This window comes from Podarcis tiliguerta (genome assembly GCF_965153285.1).
Source record: "Podarcis tiliguerta genome assembly, chromosome: Z".
NCBI classification, from domain to species: Eukaryota; Metazoa; Chordata; class Lepidosauria; order Squamata; family Lacertidae; genus Podarcis; species Podarcis tiliguerta.
In genome coordinates, this window is record NC_139553.1 from 27,568,681 (window position 1) to 27,586,035 (window position 17,355).

The following is a 17,355-nucleotide window of genomic DNA, read 5'->3' on the forward strand; positions in this document are numbered from 1 at the left end:
ATTTGCGACTGTTTAAACAGTGTGAATCATTGATCAATGTGGATAATTCAGAGATGCCAAGAAATCATAGTATTCAAATGCTGCATAATTTAACACTAGTGAGAATCATGCTCTCAAAAACATGGAAAAGTAGCCAGAAGGCAAGGAAGAGAGAACGCGTTGCAGGCTTATAGGAACAGATGGCAAATTGTGAAATTGACAATAATGTTTTAAAAAATATAGAAATTACAAAGAAAAGAGTGGGAAGCTGGAGACCAGTAATGCAATATATTAAAAGATAACTTGGGAATGAAGAAATGGGGATAGACTGTCATGTAATGTTAGCACAGCTTTCTCTTACAATGCAAATGTATCTGTTGGCAGAGTCAGTATACTTCTGAACACCAGGTCTTTGAAACCACAGGAGGGAGAGTGCTGTGGTCCTGCTTGCAGGCTTCCCAAAGGCGTCTCGTTGGCCCCTGTGAAAACAGAATGCTGGTCTAGATGGGCCATTGGCCTGATCCAGCAGGCTCTTCTTATGTTCTTATAGTAATTTTTGTTCCGTTCAGGAACTCAATGGATGTGTGTAAAATGAGTGTAATCAATAAATCATATATTTAAAGAAAGGAAGGGACGCTGGTGGCACTGTGGGTTAAACCACAGAGCCTAGGACTTGCCGATCAGAAGGTCGGCGGTTCGAATCCCCGCGACAGGGTAAGCTCCCGTTGCTCAGTCCCTGCTCCTGCCAACCTAGCAGTTCAAAAGCACATCAAAGTGCAAGTAGATAAATAGGTACCGCTACGGCAGGAAGGTAAACGGTGTTTCCGTGTGCTGCTCTGGTTTGCCAGAAGTGACTTAGTCGTGCTGGCCACATGACCCGGAAGCTGCATGCCGGCTTCCTCGGTCAATAAAGCGAGATGAGCACCGCAACCGCAGAGTCATTCACAACTGGACCTAATGGTCAGGGGTCCCTTTACCTTTGTATTTAAAGAAAAGAAAAAGGCACATGGAATACCCATAGTTCATTCCTTCCACATTTTACATTTTTTAATAGCTCCAAAAAGGCTATTGCAGCCCAACCTTAGATGCCACAAACTCAAACCATCAGTTCTTTCTCAGTTCAAACTTCAAAACTCCTTTTCCACCCACCACAGACCCTACTTTGTAGGTAAAATGCCCATTCGGGGGTGGGGGGGAGTTTGAATCATTAGCTCCCACTCAGGAAACATAACCCTATAATCCCTGACTATTAGAGAGCAATCAGTTTAGCAAAGTATAGTTGCCCAACTGCTGTAATAATGCACTCTAATTTATCCTCCAAGAAAACATAATAGGATAGTTCAGGAAAGCGAGCTAAGAATTGGACCCAAGTCCCTGAATTAGCAATCATCATCACCATCCATCAAAAGCTATACTAAAGGCTACCCCAGACTATACCATAGGCAAACGCTTGCACCTGTGTTACAATGTTATGTTACCATGTTGCATCAGATATGGGCTTGTCTGCCCTTTGCTTTTCCTGCAACTAGAAGCAGAGCAAACGTCAGTCCATGTAAAACTCAATTTATGTTCATTCTGATTCAGTGGTAAGGATCAGGTTTTCCTGGAGGAAAGCAATGGGGCAAGCAGAAGTGTGGACATGCCCTAAGTTTTAAAATAATTCCCACGAAGCTACCAGCATTAGTCTGACCAAACTGCGGGAGGCAGTGGAAGACAGGAGTACCTGGCGTGCTCTGGTCCATGGGGTCATGAAGAGTCGGACATGACTAAATGACAAAACAACAACAACCTTCCTTAGGGCCACATGCCTGTGATGGGCAGGGCCAGAAGCAAAACTGTGTGGAACAACAAATGTAAATTTTACCTTTTGTATAGTAGTCTGGTTTTAAAACAAACATTCACAAGCCCTTCTCTGCTATCCAGAATAAGGCATTATTCAAAGTCCAGGACATGCTGCAGCCAGATGAAAACACTCAGGCTTTGAAGCAGGACTAGTGAGGAAAGAGGATGTGATCTGGAGCCAGTTTTGAGGAGCAAACAGAGAACCACATTTGGCCCCTCAGGCCTGAGACCCTCCCCCCACCCCGAATCTACACCCTCATAAAACAGCATCCTTTACTTCCTCCCCTCCATCTCCCACTGCCCAAACACATATTGTCTCATCATGCCATGTATGTCATATGGCTTCTATGGTCTGTATGGTAGTTAGCATACAACTTGATCTAAATAAACATTAATCAGCACCTTTTACTACTTACTAACAATTTGTTTACTTTTCTAATCCACACTAATAATTTCTGTTTTATTTTCTTTTTTGTGTGGTACCCGCACGAATATGCCGTTGAAGGAACAGAGACACAAGACACAGGTAAGAAAACTGGGGAGGAGCGATAGGGTCTTTGATAGGAATTTGGTTTCCAGATTCTGAATTAACACATAACTCTTTGTATATGGTTAGCTTTGTACAGAATATTTATAGAAACGTTACAAGTTTAGTATCCGGGCATTCCCCTTCATAATGGTTCCAGTTCAGTTCAGTTCACGTTTTCTTGGGGGTAGACTTGTGGAAGCCGCATGCCAGTAGTGGTCAGAGCTGGAGGCAAGATGTAGGCAGGGCAATGGCCAGTTTTCTATACACACCCACACATTGCTCTATCCCAACAAGCAAGAGGCATTACTCCAATTCAAGAACACATTCCAGCCAGGCATTAGCACTCAATAAGGCTTTGGGCTTGGTCCATGAGAGATGTGGCCTGGGTAAGGCCTTAGCATGTGGGGTCCTGAGGAAGGACACTGCCTGTTAATAATAGCTAAATGTGCATTATGTGTTATCTACATGGACAATAGCTGGACAAATGATCCTTGTGTTGAATTTTTGACATGGTCCTGAGGTCTTCCTTTCTTAAGTGATCCAGACATCAGGAGTACTTGAGGAAACTTTATCAAAGAAAGGGGGAGGTGCTTATATTCCTGTGTACATTTTATGCAGCACGTGGTAGGAAATAGAGGAACGTGCATGTGTAGTCTACTAGCAGAAGCACCGCCTTGGACCAAAGATTGGGTGGGGCCAGTGGTGCAGCGCAGGTTTCGGGAGGCAGCCTGGCCCAGCTCTGTGCGGCATCAAAGGCAGGCTTTTCCTGAGTGTGAGAAAGGAAGCTCTTCTCAAGGAAGCTCAACATTCCAGAGTTTGGAAACTGGCCAGACACTTTTCATTTCAGAAGGCAGTTGGGCAGGAATGGCATTTTCAATTGTTGTACTAGTTTGGCTGCAGATAAATTTCAACACATAAGTATCTACCTGCCTGTGTGTAGGGGCTGCATGCCATTACGGCACCTGTGCAACTGGGTGCCTCAGTTGCATGGATTCCCTCCCCCCCCCCCATACCAGCAGCTGCTTGCAAATTGAAATTTTTCAACATGTGGTTGTTGCAGGAAGAAGATGCAAAAGTGGAGGTAACGCTAAAAACATGGCCCCACTCTGCTGCCATCACAGATATAAACTACATATGAAAAAATGTGAAAAGGTCTCTATATAGTTCACCATGTGAAGATATGTTCTCAAAGCTTCTCAGCCTTGAAAGTTTGTGGTATGGAAAGAAAATCTGTTTCACCACAGTCCTATGACTACTCAGAAGTAAGCTCCACTGAGTTCAATGAAACTTGCTCCCAAGTGTGTTTAGGACAGCAGTCACACTTGCTTGGGGGTAAGCTCCATCAAGTGTGACTTACTTCTGCCAACCTAGCAGTTCAAAAGCATACAAGCGTGAGTAGATAAATAGGTACCACTGTGGCAGGAAGGTAAATGGTGTTTCCCTGTGCTCTGGCTTCCGTCACAGTGTCCCATTATGCCAGAAGTGATTTAGTCATTCTGGCCACATGACCCGGAAAGCTGTCTGTGGACAAACACCAGGTCCTTCAGCTTGAAGCAAGATGAGCTCCACACCCAATATTCTAGTTGTCCTTTACCTTTTACATGTACCTACTTCTGGGTAGACATGCATAGGATTGTAGGAAGGTGCCCACAGGATCATGGCTACCCCTCTAATTTGTTGGTAAGATTACAGCTTTGTTTTTGAAAAAGATAATAATGTAAAGGGTTACTATTGCCTTATTTTTGTTTGTGGTTTAAGTGCGTATTTTTAATTGAACCTCATTCTAGGGGCTTAAGTAAATGATGAGGCAAGGTAGAAATTTAATAGATAAGTAAATACTCTTTTGTATCAAATTATCTTTGTTGCCGTTTGCAACCAAGGCTTAACATTAAAATGTCCTGCATGCATACAATTTGCTATAATAATATTTTCCATTTGCTTTTTTGTTTTTCAAAAGTGCATTCAGCCTTAAATTGAAAGAGGGAGGGTACATTTTTCCCCATATGCTATTTGTTAACAAAATGTTTAATTCTCTTCTGCAACAGAATTTCCAAAGTGTGGTCATTATTTTTAAAAATTGCTTCTGTCCAATTCACAGTTAAGTTGCTTGTCAAATTGCTGCCCCCAAAAGTGATGCTGTGTATTGATTATAAGCAATAATTACTTATTTGCCAAACTGCATTGCGTGTTCAGACCCAGAATCCTCCCCCCTAAATAAATTCACACTTGACTCAAATTTTGGTTTTGGCAGAATTTAGGCCACAACTTTATTGATTACAGAAAGTGACTAGCTCCCTGCCATGCAGGTAGTGCTGACCCAGGGTTCCAGCATAGGTCATCCAAGGGTGAACACCTGGATAAGTGGAAAGCTGGGAACAGGCTATCTCCGCCACCCAAATGTCCCCCTGGACCCAGGCACGGGCACAACCTCCTATCGGGTTGACCAAACCATCGGGTCCCTGGATTCCTTTAACAGAATACCCTTCACATAGGGATGGCGAGAGCGTTCTCCCATCCCTATCACCTGAACCAGAGCCTGTCTGCAACCTTACAAGTTGTGACGATTTGCTACGCAGCAGTCAAAACCCAAATGGCAACAGCCAATCAGCCAAGTGGGGAAAATTCCTGCCGTGCCCCTGTCCCAATGACAGACGACACACGGCGGCATTGCAAGGTCAAGCACAAAGCCCTAAAAGTAGGGAGAGGTGGGCGGGTGTTCCGAATGCACGCACTGAAAGAGGAAGCTCTGGGTCACGTGCATGGGTATAAATAGGTCCCTCGAACCGTTTGGACTGTGTCCCATTGGCCAGATTACACCCAGCTACCAGGGACCTACCAATCGGATGTTGTGGCTGACCAATCGTACCCACCCACAACACAGGGTGTCGGTTTCCAGGTCTCACCGCAATACATGCCCTCTTTAAGGAAGGACCCGATTTGTCACAACTGGCTTAAATAAAGAGATGCATGGTGAACTGGAGATAACCTCTCTGAGGTAATTATGAGGGAAAGCTATTAAAAAATGCTATATACATAGTGTTCCTGTAGCTTCTGAATTCATACCTAAATTAGAAGGATATACATGTATTTTGGAGTCTGGTAAATTCTGCCCTCACTCCTACCCCGTCCAGGTAAGCTGCAGCAACACCTGTCTCAGGTGTGGCAGCTCTTTGACTAGGGTTAGAAGAAGGCATCAGTCTCTGTTCCACCCCAAGTACATCACATGCAGTGCTATTTCTGTTCTGCTGCAGTTCGGCTTTCGGCAAAAACTACATTATTCGTCTTAGCTGTCCATTGTGGCAGAAATGTATGTAATTAATTATATTATTATGCTTTATTATGTTATTTTTGTTCTGGATATGGGATGAATAAGCGAACATCGGTAATTCCCACTGAAAGTCTATGACATTCCTATATTTGACACTACCCCACCATACAGGCTGCTATTGGGAGGAGTGTACAATTTTTGGACAACCAACGCAGCCATACCTGGCTGTCTTAATTGGCTTTCTGATAGGATTAATCTGATGGAATCAAGCTAGTAATTTCTAGGGTCATTAGTGATGCTGGGAGCAGGGGCTATAAGTGCATGGAATCTAAAAGAGGGTATTTCAATGAATTAGTTTTAGAAGTTTCTTCCCTCCCCCCACAAAAAATTTAATGTCATGTACAGGGCACACAATTCTCCATTAAAAAGACCTAATCATACTGCTTGGCTACCAACCTAATGAGAGGAGCTAATTCCTCTACCAACAAGGGCTACCTATTTTTGCATGATTTAGAGTGAAATCCTGTGACTTCTCTTGATCTCTCATTTTATTTCTGCCCCTTTTCCTTCAGAATCACTCTCTTATTGCTTTGCTCAGTTTTGTCTTCTTGGTCAAATAATGTGACCAATGTCTGCCCTGAACCAAACTAACTTGTAGTCAGCAACTGTGAGGAAACTGTGTTGTCGATGGATGATAATAGATACATTGCAGCAACCATCTCTAATTAGCAAATTCTTAATTCCACATGCTTCTTCTAATAATTCTTCATTATGGAAGTTCAATATTCTACCTGACTGTCTATTAGAACTCCCTTGACAACAGTATAAACTTACATATTGGCAAAAATGCGGGTGATATCATTGAAGAAGTTAAGCATCAATGTAAGTTCGTAAAAGTTATCACTCTTAACTTTCCTTTTTGGCTCTAGAATTAATCAGTAATATAGACAGGTATTACATAGGTTTGACACAGGTATTGAACTAGAGTTGCCCACTTGGCAGAGAGACATAAAAACTGACATATAACAGCAAATTGCCAAAGGTTTCACACTGTGGCAATTGCCACACCAGGCTTCATTTTATTAAAAATAATTTAATTGCTTTCATTGCTCTCTGGAATGAAAGCTGAAAAGCATAACAATAGAACTGTTGTGATATAGAATTGGTGGTGTAAGAGAATTCCATCAGAAATGGAAATGGGGGTGGAAGATGCCATAGTTTACATATTCAAGGTCAGAAATGGAATTCTGATCTCAGTTCCACAATACATTTCCAGAATTCTCATGTTTGAGGTCAGAAATGGAAATAATATGAACATACACCATCATTCAGTGTTGTTGTTTTTAGCCTGACAATGTTACATAAATAATCGAGCCATTTAATTTTCTGCATTTGCAATTTTTCCCTTTCATTGAAATGCAATGAGGTTCATTTCAGCCATAGAGGATAGCAAGAATAACACAGGTTTTAGCAAAGCTGAATTGCAGCAGAACAGAAGCAGCAGAACAGAAGCAGGTTGGGATGGAAGTCACTGTCTCCTAATACCCTTATGCTGAATGTTGGTGATTAGAAGCATAAAATTAAAGACTAGATCAGGTATGCGGGACCTCAAGCCCGAGGGGCAAAGGTTGCTCTTATGGCCTGTCTCTGTATCATGCCTTTGCTCAAGGCAGAAACTTTTACTGACCCAGCTCCATGCCTTCGTCCTTTAGTGCTTTTGAGTTACTGAACTATGATTATGCCTCTTGCTTGCCTCAATAGAGGAAGAAGCATGAGGGGGTGGATGACCTCTGACTTTTGTGTTGCTGGAATATAGTCTATTGTGTAAAGGTGGTGAGAATGGAGCTAACAATAGAGATGGCAATATTAACTAGATTAATGTTTAACCAGAGGTGTATACTCACTGTGATCTCCTTTACTGTGCTGGTTTCATATGACTGGTTACTTTAAGTGTTTTAAAAACATCAGCAGTTTACTTGTCTGCTCCTGTGTAATATTGTTGACTCATTATTGAAATAATGTGTGTAGTGCAGAATTGCATCAGAGAGCTCATATCTATAATGTATTTTGCCAACATATATTGGTGAAAGTCATCATCTATCAACTTCCACCTTCATCTGAGTGTTGGGTCCACATCTGGAGTGTGGTGATGATAGATACAAGTAATTGAAATGCTCACCCCAGTCAACAACACAAAACATGGACATTGTGGAGGAAATTGTATTTGTACAGGTATAACTCTTTTTGACCCCATGGACCAGAGCATGCCAGGCACTTCAGTGGAGGACAGAAGTGCCTGGCGTGCTCTGGTCCATGGGGTCACGAAGAGTCGGACACAACTAAAAGACTAAACAACAACAACAACTTTTTTCAGGAGAACAAATCCTTGAATTATGGAGAAATTTAAAATGCGGATGGGAGAACAGCAATAGTAGGTTGTGGGATGAGGTGGTAGTGCTCACCTGACCTCTGGTAGGTTGTGTTGCTGCTGTTACCAGGTGGTAAAGAGGGAGAGGCAAGGTAGTGCCAAGGTTAGTGTAATGCAAATGCGCCTGTGGAAGCACCAAATGGATTCTGCCTGTGCATTTCCACCATGCTAACCTCACCAGTTCCTTGCCCCTTTCCTTCTGCCTCCCAGTAAGCAGTAGCAACATGACCAACTGGAGGTCTGTTTAGTACCCCCACCCCATTATACCATTCAATTATAGAGACCAGATTCCACCAAGTTTTGAATTCTTACAAATGAAATCCTATTCAGATAAGTTTAAAAAATCAGCACTATCACGTACAAAAACCAACAGGCCAATTGTGATTCCGTGTGAAGATGAGATGAAGCAAATTATATATTAACAAAATCTATAACAAAGATAAGGAACCTGTGGACCTCCAGATGTTATTGGAAAGCTCCAGTCACCCCCAGCCAGCATGACTGGTGGTCAGGGATGATGGGAGTTGGAGTCCAGCAACATGTGGAGGGCCAAGGGTGGCAACCCCAATGTACAAGACATGACTAAAGTGTGAATGTGAGTGTAACAAGTAGCAAATTAAGTGATGAACTGGGCACAAAACCTATAGGTAAACACTTATATTGATTATTTCATAAATGTGGGAACATGAGTCCTCTTCAAATGTTAAGAAGTTGTTAAGTTGTAAGCTGACATTGCCACATTGAGTATCAAGGACTGAATGGAACTTGTAAGCATGTTTGACTGAGATGAACTAATCTTCCTTAGATAATGAACCACTGATGGGATCACTTGGAAGGCACTAAGTTAGCAAAATTTGTATTATACTTGATATTTAAGTCCTTTGCAACACCCTCACTTGAGTAGCCTCAGTGTAACAGAAGCACGCTTGCACATGCCTGCATGCAAAGGATTACAGTCTGCTGACACTGGGATTTGGCAGGAACACATAAATAAGTTATCTATATAATTGACGTCGTTCTTAGTTGGGAATACTGTTGCAAAAGAACTTGTTCCAGCTGTTCTTGTTGGAAGCTCTTGCTGAGAAGAAAAAAAGCCAAGAAGCTTTCCTTAGGTCATGCACTAATCAAATATTTTTTTGAGGAAAAACAGCTGGAACTGGACGATTCCACTCCCCCAAGCTATTCAAAGACTTGAGAGCAATCCTACTATCTTCTTGAGATAATATATAAAGCTGCTAATCAGCAGAAAGCATCATTCAAGCACCCTGCTTGAGTACATGCTTCTTATTTGTTATTTGTTAATGATTGTTCTTTGAGTTGATTGCTTATTTCTCACACTCTCATTCCCCTGCAATTGAAAACTTTTGAATCAAGCCGATCCAGCTTTATCTGAACCACCACAAATCACTGTCATTATGCTTTCTTGCTTGTGTGCCCATCCACAAGGAGGGAGCCCAGTGATTACATCAGCCAGCCTAAAGGACCCTAACATTGCATGACAGTACATAACCCCAAATAAACTTCATAAAGTGGTTAATGGTCATAATTCTACTTGTTGCATTGCATTAAAGAAACAGGGGGCCATTCCCAATAGCAACTGATAACTGGATAAACAAAGAAATGTATTAATAGAATTCCCAGATTAAGTCTGAAACTTGGCGCTCTAAAAAATAAATATAATTTTTTATTTTGCATATAATAAAAACATAAACAGGAGTAAGAAGCTGCAATGGTTCTTATTCAAAATATTGGAGAAGACATAATAGTGTGTCCCCTAAAGTCAGGAGTAGGGAACTTCAGACCAAAGGGCCAAATGTGGCCTTCTAGACCTCTCTGTATGACTCTTGGGACTCTGCTCAGGCACCACACACCTCACCAGGCCATATCTCTTACTGCTTCTGCTCTGTGCCCTCATTGAGTGCTTTGTTCTGGCTGGAATATGTCATTGAACTGTGATAATAATACCTCTTGCTTGTGGGGATGGAGATTTCAGAAATATGGGTGGGTGTCAAAAACCTTTGACTTTTGGATGGGTAAAATATAGCCTACCAGCCAATAATTTGATGCTTTCCCTTATCATAATGCATCAAGCAGCCCTGGAAAACATTTATATTAAAGGGTGAGATATAAATTCATAAGAAGGATGTGGTTTTATTTCATTATTGGTGCAACAACTGTGGAGTTCCCTCAGCAAGAAAGTTCACCTGGTCAAGATATTTTTTCCTTCTCCCAGTCATTCTTTGAAATATACTCGGAGTCCTGTAGTGATTTCATGCTCTTTTTTGCAGCTTGTAAAACAGTGATTTGAATTGCCCCCCAAACCTCGGGCTTTTATATACATTATTTACACAATGAGTCACGTCTGATTGGCTGATTCTGCTTCCCTCTTGGAGCCTGATTGGTCTTTTCCTGCAGGCCAATCAGTTGTTGCATTCTAGGATCCTATTTGCCTATTGTTCTAGGATCCAAGTTTAGTACATAACATTTTTATTTATTAATTTAGATTTGGCAGAAAGGAAAATATATTTTGAAGACTGTTACCAGAATTTCTTCTGAAGTTGTAGTGAATTTCTGGAAAGTGGGTTGGGGTTATTATTGTTGTTGTTGTTGTTGTTGTTGTTGTTATTTTCCAGCTGGCAATGCATTGAGTTTGAGATCATTGAGAATGTCTTGAAGAAGAACCATATCTTGGTGCAGGGATGGGCAATCTGTAGACTTCCAGATGTTGTTGAACTGCAGCATGCATCATCCCTTACCACTGGTCATAGTTTGTGGGACTGATGGGAGATGAAGTCCAGCAATGTCAGTTATATACAGAGGAGTACCACATGCTTTCTATCCTTCCTGCAGGAGTCCTTTCACGCCAGTTGCCATACAGTGCCCTACAGTGTAGCAACTTTTCACTTCCATATAAATATGTGGGTTTTATTTTGAATTGCAGCCCTTGATATAAAAATGATGACTTAAAGGGCGGGGAGAGATGATTTGGTGTGAAAAGACATCCCAGAAGGTGGAGAGTTTGTTCTTACAGTAACTAATTATTGTTTTGTGTTTCTCCTTCTTTTTCTCAATAGCACAAGTCCAGCTCACAAGTACTACCTAGCCATGGACCCAGTGTCAGAATCCCTTTACTTGTCAGATACAAATACCAGAAGAGTTTACAAGGTGAAATCTCTCAGTGAAACCAAGGATTTGACCAAAAACTATGAGGTAGTGGCAGGAAAAGGTGACCAGTGCCTTCCATTTGACCAAAGTCACTGTGGAGATGGAGGACGGGCTTCCGAAGCATCACTTCACAGCCCCCGAGGTAGGAGAATGACAGAAGCTGAAAGAGTTGTCCTTGACTGCAGCATTTAAAACAGGGTTATTGTTGGTCTCTACCTCCCATAAGCCCCAGCCAACTTGTAGGTTCCTCATCCCTGAGAAACTTCCTTTCATTATGTGAAGCTCGTGGATGAAATGAGCCCTTGACAGCTGAGTGCAAGAAGTTACGTTAAACTTTTTTTTTCATATCTCAGTACCTTCAATGCGAAGAATAATATATTTCATGTGTTTCAACTTGTCTGTTACAACCATTGCCAAGTTAGACCATTGAGTTGCTCTGTGCACATTCCCCCAAAAGATAGTGAGACTTCTGAGTGTGCAGCAAGGATGGAAAATTATAATTTTTTATTATTACTTATGAAATTTGTATTCTGCCCTATACCTGCAGGTCTCGGGGCAGTTTCACAACATAAAATCACAATATAAAATGACAAAATAATAATAAAAACAAAAACAGGAAAAACTCAATAATCCCCTCCCCAATAATCCCCAACACATTTTAAAAGGGCAATGGATGTCAATCAGCCAAAGGCCTGGTTTTTGCTTGGGGCAAAATGATGGCGCCACTACAGAAAAGTCTCATTCTCATGTTGCCACCTTCCAGTCCTCTCAGTGAAGAGCCACATGAAGAAGGCTTTCAGAAGATGATATCAGGGTAGGTTCATATGGGGAGGAAAGTGGTCCTTCAAGACCACTCCCCCAGTTTCCATTTCCCATGACCATTGGTTGTGCTGGCGAGGAGTTAGAGTCCAGCAACATCTGGAGGGCCACAGATTTGTCCCACATTTATTTCAACTATTCTCCATCAATTAATGAGAAAAGAAATGGCATTTGAAAATAATCAAAAGGAATGTAATTTTTTCAGTGATATTTCTGTGGATGGCATGCTGGGAGCACTGGCAGAGGAAGGGGGGTGCAGTAGGTGCGGCTCGCCCCGGGTGTCATCTCTGAGAGGGGGGTGAGATTCCCCCCCCCCGGCCCCCTGGGACGCTCGCCCTGCCTCCGTGAGTGACTAGCTCCACCCTGGGTGCACAGCATATGCGCCGCTCCGGGTGTCGGAGCAGCTAGCTCCGCCTCTGGCTGGGAGGTTGTTGTGCTTAATCTTGTTTTTGATAAGGTGTCTGGGAAGTGTTTGTAAGTGTTTCTACAAATAATCTCATCCATGGCCTGTACTCTGCAGTCTTCCCAGGTGCCTGTGATTCAATTCTGTACCCATATGCTTGATGCATCAAAGACATACTGGATTTTTTATGAGTAAAACCTAGCCAATCATTTTAACAGGCATTATAAAGGTGTTCAGTTGCATAGGATGGTGGAGCTCATTAATGCACAGTGTGGGTAATTTGGAATAGAAAGTACCCAGCAACTCATGGGAAGGTGCTTAAAACCTTGCAAGACTGAGGTCTAATGTAGTTGCTTCTGGCTTATTAGCCTTCTAGTGTACAGCAAATGCCTAATTAATAGCTGCGAGGGAAGGTTTGGTCCTGCCATCCAGCTCTGAAGTAATAAAGGAAAACTGTACATCAGTAGAAATTTGAAATTAATGGAGAGACAGTATAATGTCCATGACACATAAGAACCCTCATTTTAAAACCAGCTAGTAAGAGATTGCAATTATAGTCATTTTAATACATTTCTAATGATGGAAAATAAGTGTGAAATAAGCACAAATAAATGTTAATAATCAGGCCAGCCATTAATGCAGGAAACCAACTCTAAAGGAAGGTAAAATATATGGATGTAGATACTTTTTTCAAGAAAATGAGAATCAATGTATCACTGCTGACTGAAATTGATTATATCTAATTAAAAGACAATTATCTGCTCTGTCTTACTTGCTTGGTGGAAATTTCTAACATGGAGGTTTCAGAATTGCCTGTGCAATTTCCAAAAACAATACTGTCATCATCTAAGTTACCTTGTAACCCTGAGCAACAAATCAGATAGTTATAATGATTTCCCCCAAGTAGCCTTGGACATTTGCAATATTTAAATAATGGAAAAATAAATATGTGGGCCTGTTTACTATTTGAATGGGATACGGTCCAAAAAATTCTCCATGAAACAGTGACAAGCAATAACCTTTGCTCAATCCTTTACTAAAAACAAAACCCTTAAGGAAAGGTCTTGATAAAATCCAGACTACATGGAGTTGTTCACAAAGGAATAGGTGGGATTGCTGCCCTGTTCTGAACAGAGATACACACCCTTGTAGGGACCAGGTGCATTACTCAGCTGTCCTGCTATGTTCCTGCTCTACACAACAAGCCACTTCATCTAACACTGTCAATGCCCGCTAATGGAGGACAGATACCTTGCCACTGTCATCCATGCTTCGTAGATGATTTTAATGCAGTGTGCATGGGGCTGTCTTTGAAAATAATCTGGTAGATTCCACTAGTGCAGAACAAGACAGCCTCCCTCCTCTTAACAGGAGTAGACCAACATTAGCGTATATCATCCAATTCTTAGTTGTTGCACTGGCTGCCAGTTCATTTTGGGACACAATTCAAAGTGCTGGTTCCTCAAAACTATATAGAATGTTGTTATTGATTGGTTTCCCCACCCAGGTGATCCATGGACGCATTGGCAAAGGTTAACATTTACAAAAGTATTTAGAGGATCAAGCCAGTCATCATAATTGCATATTGTTTGTGAACCTTGTAATTTCAGTTTCTCACTAAGCATATGTATTTCCACCAAACAGGTTTTAAATGGCATATTTTCATGTTCTGCCTAGGTAATTCAAGTGCATGGAAAGTCATATTAGTTCTGTTTGGTCTTATGCTTCTTGTGTTCTTAGAGCAATAGTAACTTTTTATTTTAAAAAAAAATAAGAGATTGCACACCTTTAAACTCCAAATCAGTTACCTCTTATTTTAATTCTGTACCATGGCAGCCTATAAATAAGTAATTGCATAAAATTGCTTTAGTAATTCCTCAATGGTAGCTTTAATTGAAAGAGTCAAAGATATTTAGAATGGGTGACATGCAAATTGTTAGAAATTGTTATGTGTTAGAACCATAAAATTAACCAATTGGATCCACTTTTTTCCTATTTAAAAGTTTTATGAGAAACTGCAAATTCTTTCTGAATACAACTGGCATGTTTTCTTTTTATCAGACGTCTCTGGGAGTTTATGAAGTTTTCTTGGGGAATCTTATTTTTTGCAAGTTGAATTAGAAATGTAAAATAACTAAAGTTATTTCAAGCAAAATAGCTAAAGTTAATTCAGCTACAGTTGAATCAGAAATGTCATATTACTAAAATAGTACAAAAGAACCCCCTCCTTCTGAAAGGGAACTTTCCAAGAGGGAAAAGACATCAGGAAAAAATGAATGCAAATTCTCTAGCTACAGATTATGCCCATCAACTGCATATGTATGAATTCTTCCATTTACATATCTGTTTTCAAGATGTGTTAGAGGTTTATGGCTTCCTTATTGCATGATTGACAGTTCTATAGATAGTCTTTGCAGAGGTAAGCTCAGTGAGGCTTACTCCCACATAAGTGTGTACAGGATTACAAACCTAAGCTAGTTTCTCTCATGCAGAAAATGTGATGTCTTTGTCTAAGAGGCACATAGATGCACCCTGAGGCTTCTTCTATGTGTGATAAGGGACAGGATCATCCACTAAAAACTGGTGTGATGTAGTGGTTAGTGTTGGGAATCACCACTCAGCTGTGAAGTTTATTGGGTACCTTTGTGCCAATCACTCTCTCTCAGCCTAACCTACCTCACAGGATTGTTGTGAAGACAGAATGTGGAGAACCATGTGTGCCACCTTGGGGAAAAGAAGAAGAAGAAGAGTTTGGATTTGATATCCCGCCTTTCACTCCCCTTCAGGAGTCTCAAAGCGGCTAACATTCTCCTTTCTCTTCCTCCCCCACAACAAACACTCTGTGAGGTGAGTGGGGCTGAGAGACTTCAAAGAAGTGTGACTGGCCCAAGGTCACCCAGCAGCTGCATGTGGAGGAGCGGAGACGCGAACCCGGTTCCCCAGATTACGAGACTACCGCTCTTAACCACTACACCACACTGGCTCTCAAAAAGGAGGGATATAAAGGCAATAATAAATAAATACCAGTTGTTGGGGTCAAACAACAGGGCAGTATATTTCAAGAAGGCCTGGAGTGCTAACGGAACTGTTTTTTCTCTAAGAAGATCCCAGGTTCAGATCTGGGCACAGCTATAACATTGTGATTTGTTTATTTATTCCATATAATTTATATACTCCTCTTTCCCTCCCAGAACTACAATTCCCACAATGATTTAAGAATAAATCTCTCTTCACATTCTAAGAAGAATGTGTTCAAAAAGAAAGAGAAGACTGAGAACAGCTCTTGCTGTATGTTCTTCATAACTTATCAGTCCATTGGTCCATCTAGTTTAGCCTTGTCTGCTCCAAGGGCAGCAAATGTGGTGCTCTTCATATATACCCATAGTTGGACTACAACTCCCATGATTCTTGGCCATTAACCATACTGGTTGGACTGATAGGAACTGTAGTACAAAATAAATAAATCTAGAGGGCACCATTTTGGGTACCCCTAGTTTATGATCACTGATTGCAGATCTCTGGGGTTTCAGACAGGAGTCTCTCCCAGCCATGCCTGGAAATGCCAAGGATTAGAACCAAACTAAATGTAACATTGATGGGGTTTTAAGTGATTTAAGATTTTTGTTTTTAATTCAAATAGCTGCCATGGAAAAGAGGAAACAGGATTTAGACTGTGATATGCCAGGATATGTGTTAATCCTTTCTCTTCTTCCACCATGGCCCTAATGATGCTCACACCTGGAAATTCATTCATTTATTTATGATTACGCTTATATTTCACCTTTCCCCCAATGAGGTCAAGGAAGCATACATGGTTTGCCTCCCCCACCCCTGCCTTTTTCTTCACAACACCCTGGAGAGGTAGGTTAGGCTAAGAGATAGTGATGCAGAAAACTCACCCTCTGAGCTTCATGTCTGAATGGTGATTTGAACCCAAGAGTCTAACTGTTTTAGTTCCGGGTGGGCTTACTCACAATTACCATCTTGCCTCATTTAACCCTCATAATAGGGGAGGAGCAATATTGATTACCGTGTCAATGGTATAAATTGTAACAGTTCCACTAGTGCGTGAGAACACAAAAGGGGGGGGGGACAACACTGTAGATAGCTTTAGGCTGCAATCTATAAAACAATTGAACAGTTGGGTCTGTTCTATTGACTTGAATGGTGCAATGTTAGCTTTAGGCAACCGTGCTACATTAAGTAGCTTATAGATTGTAGCCACATTTCTAAACCTTAAAATACCACCAGACATAACACCAATATGTGCTTTCCTTCCACGTTTTCCTTATGTTAATATGAAGCTGGCAGCAGTTTTGCCGTAAGTAAACCGTTAGATGCTTACATACGGCAGATGCGAAGAGTTTGCAAGCTTGGGTAGAGAGGGAGGTAGGGAAGACACCATAGCACAACCTTCACCAACCCTAGAGAGAAGGGCTGTAGCTCAGTCGCAGAGCATCTGTTATACATGCGGCAGGTCCCTATATTAAATTCCTGGCATCTCGAGCTAGAACTGGAAATGTCCTCTGTCTGAAACCCTGCTGAGTGATTGCCAACCAGTGTAGACAGCACATTGAACTATATAGGCTAACTCAATATAAATCAGCTTCTTACTTTTCCTCCGGATGTTTTGAGCACTGGCTGGGGTTGAAGTTCAAAAACATTTGGAGGGCACCAGGTTGGCAAAAGCAACGTAGCATCTCAAGTGGACAGACTTCTTCCCCTACCCCAACCCCCTAAAATCACTACACCAATATGTTCAGAGAAACATTCTCCATCTGTGGGTAGGTGTTTACTTTTGTTTAAGAGTTCAGTATTTCAAAAATATGTTTCATCGCTTGTTTCCTTCTCATGGATCCATTAATTTCTTCTTTTTAAATCACTTGACTGTAATTGCTTATTCCAAGCTACTTTGAGGCCCT

General features: G+C 41.4%; 1 protein-coding gene across 14 annotated transcripts in view; it reads left to right on the forward strand.

The window, feature by feature from the left end:
• Positions 1-17,355, forward strand: part of TENM1 (teneurin transmembrane protein 1) — a 372,670-nt gene that overhangs the window by 285,067 nt on the left and 70,248 nt on the right. For all 14 annotated transcript variants that reach the window (XM_083423250.1, XM_083423251.1, XM_083423261.1 and 11 more), the window contains 2 exons: positions 2,327-2,347; positions 11,121-11,353. In XM_083423250.1, coding sequence (XP_083279376.1) covers positions 2,327-2,347; positions 11,121-11,353 — 254 coding nt within the window. The remainder of the gene's footprint in view (positions 1-2,326; positions 2,348-11,120; positions 11,354-17,355) is intronic.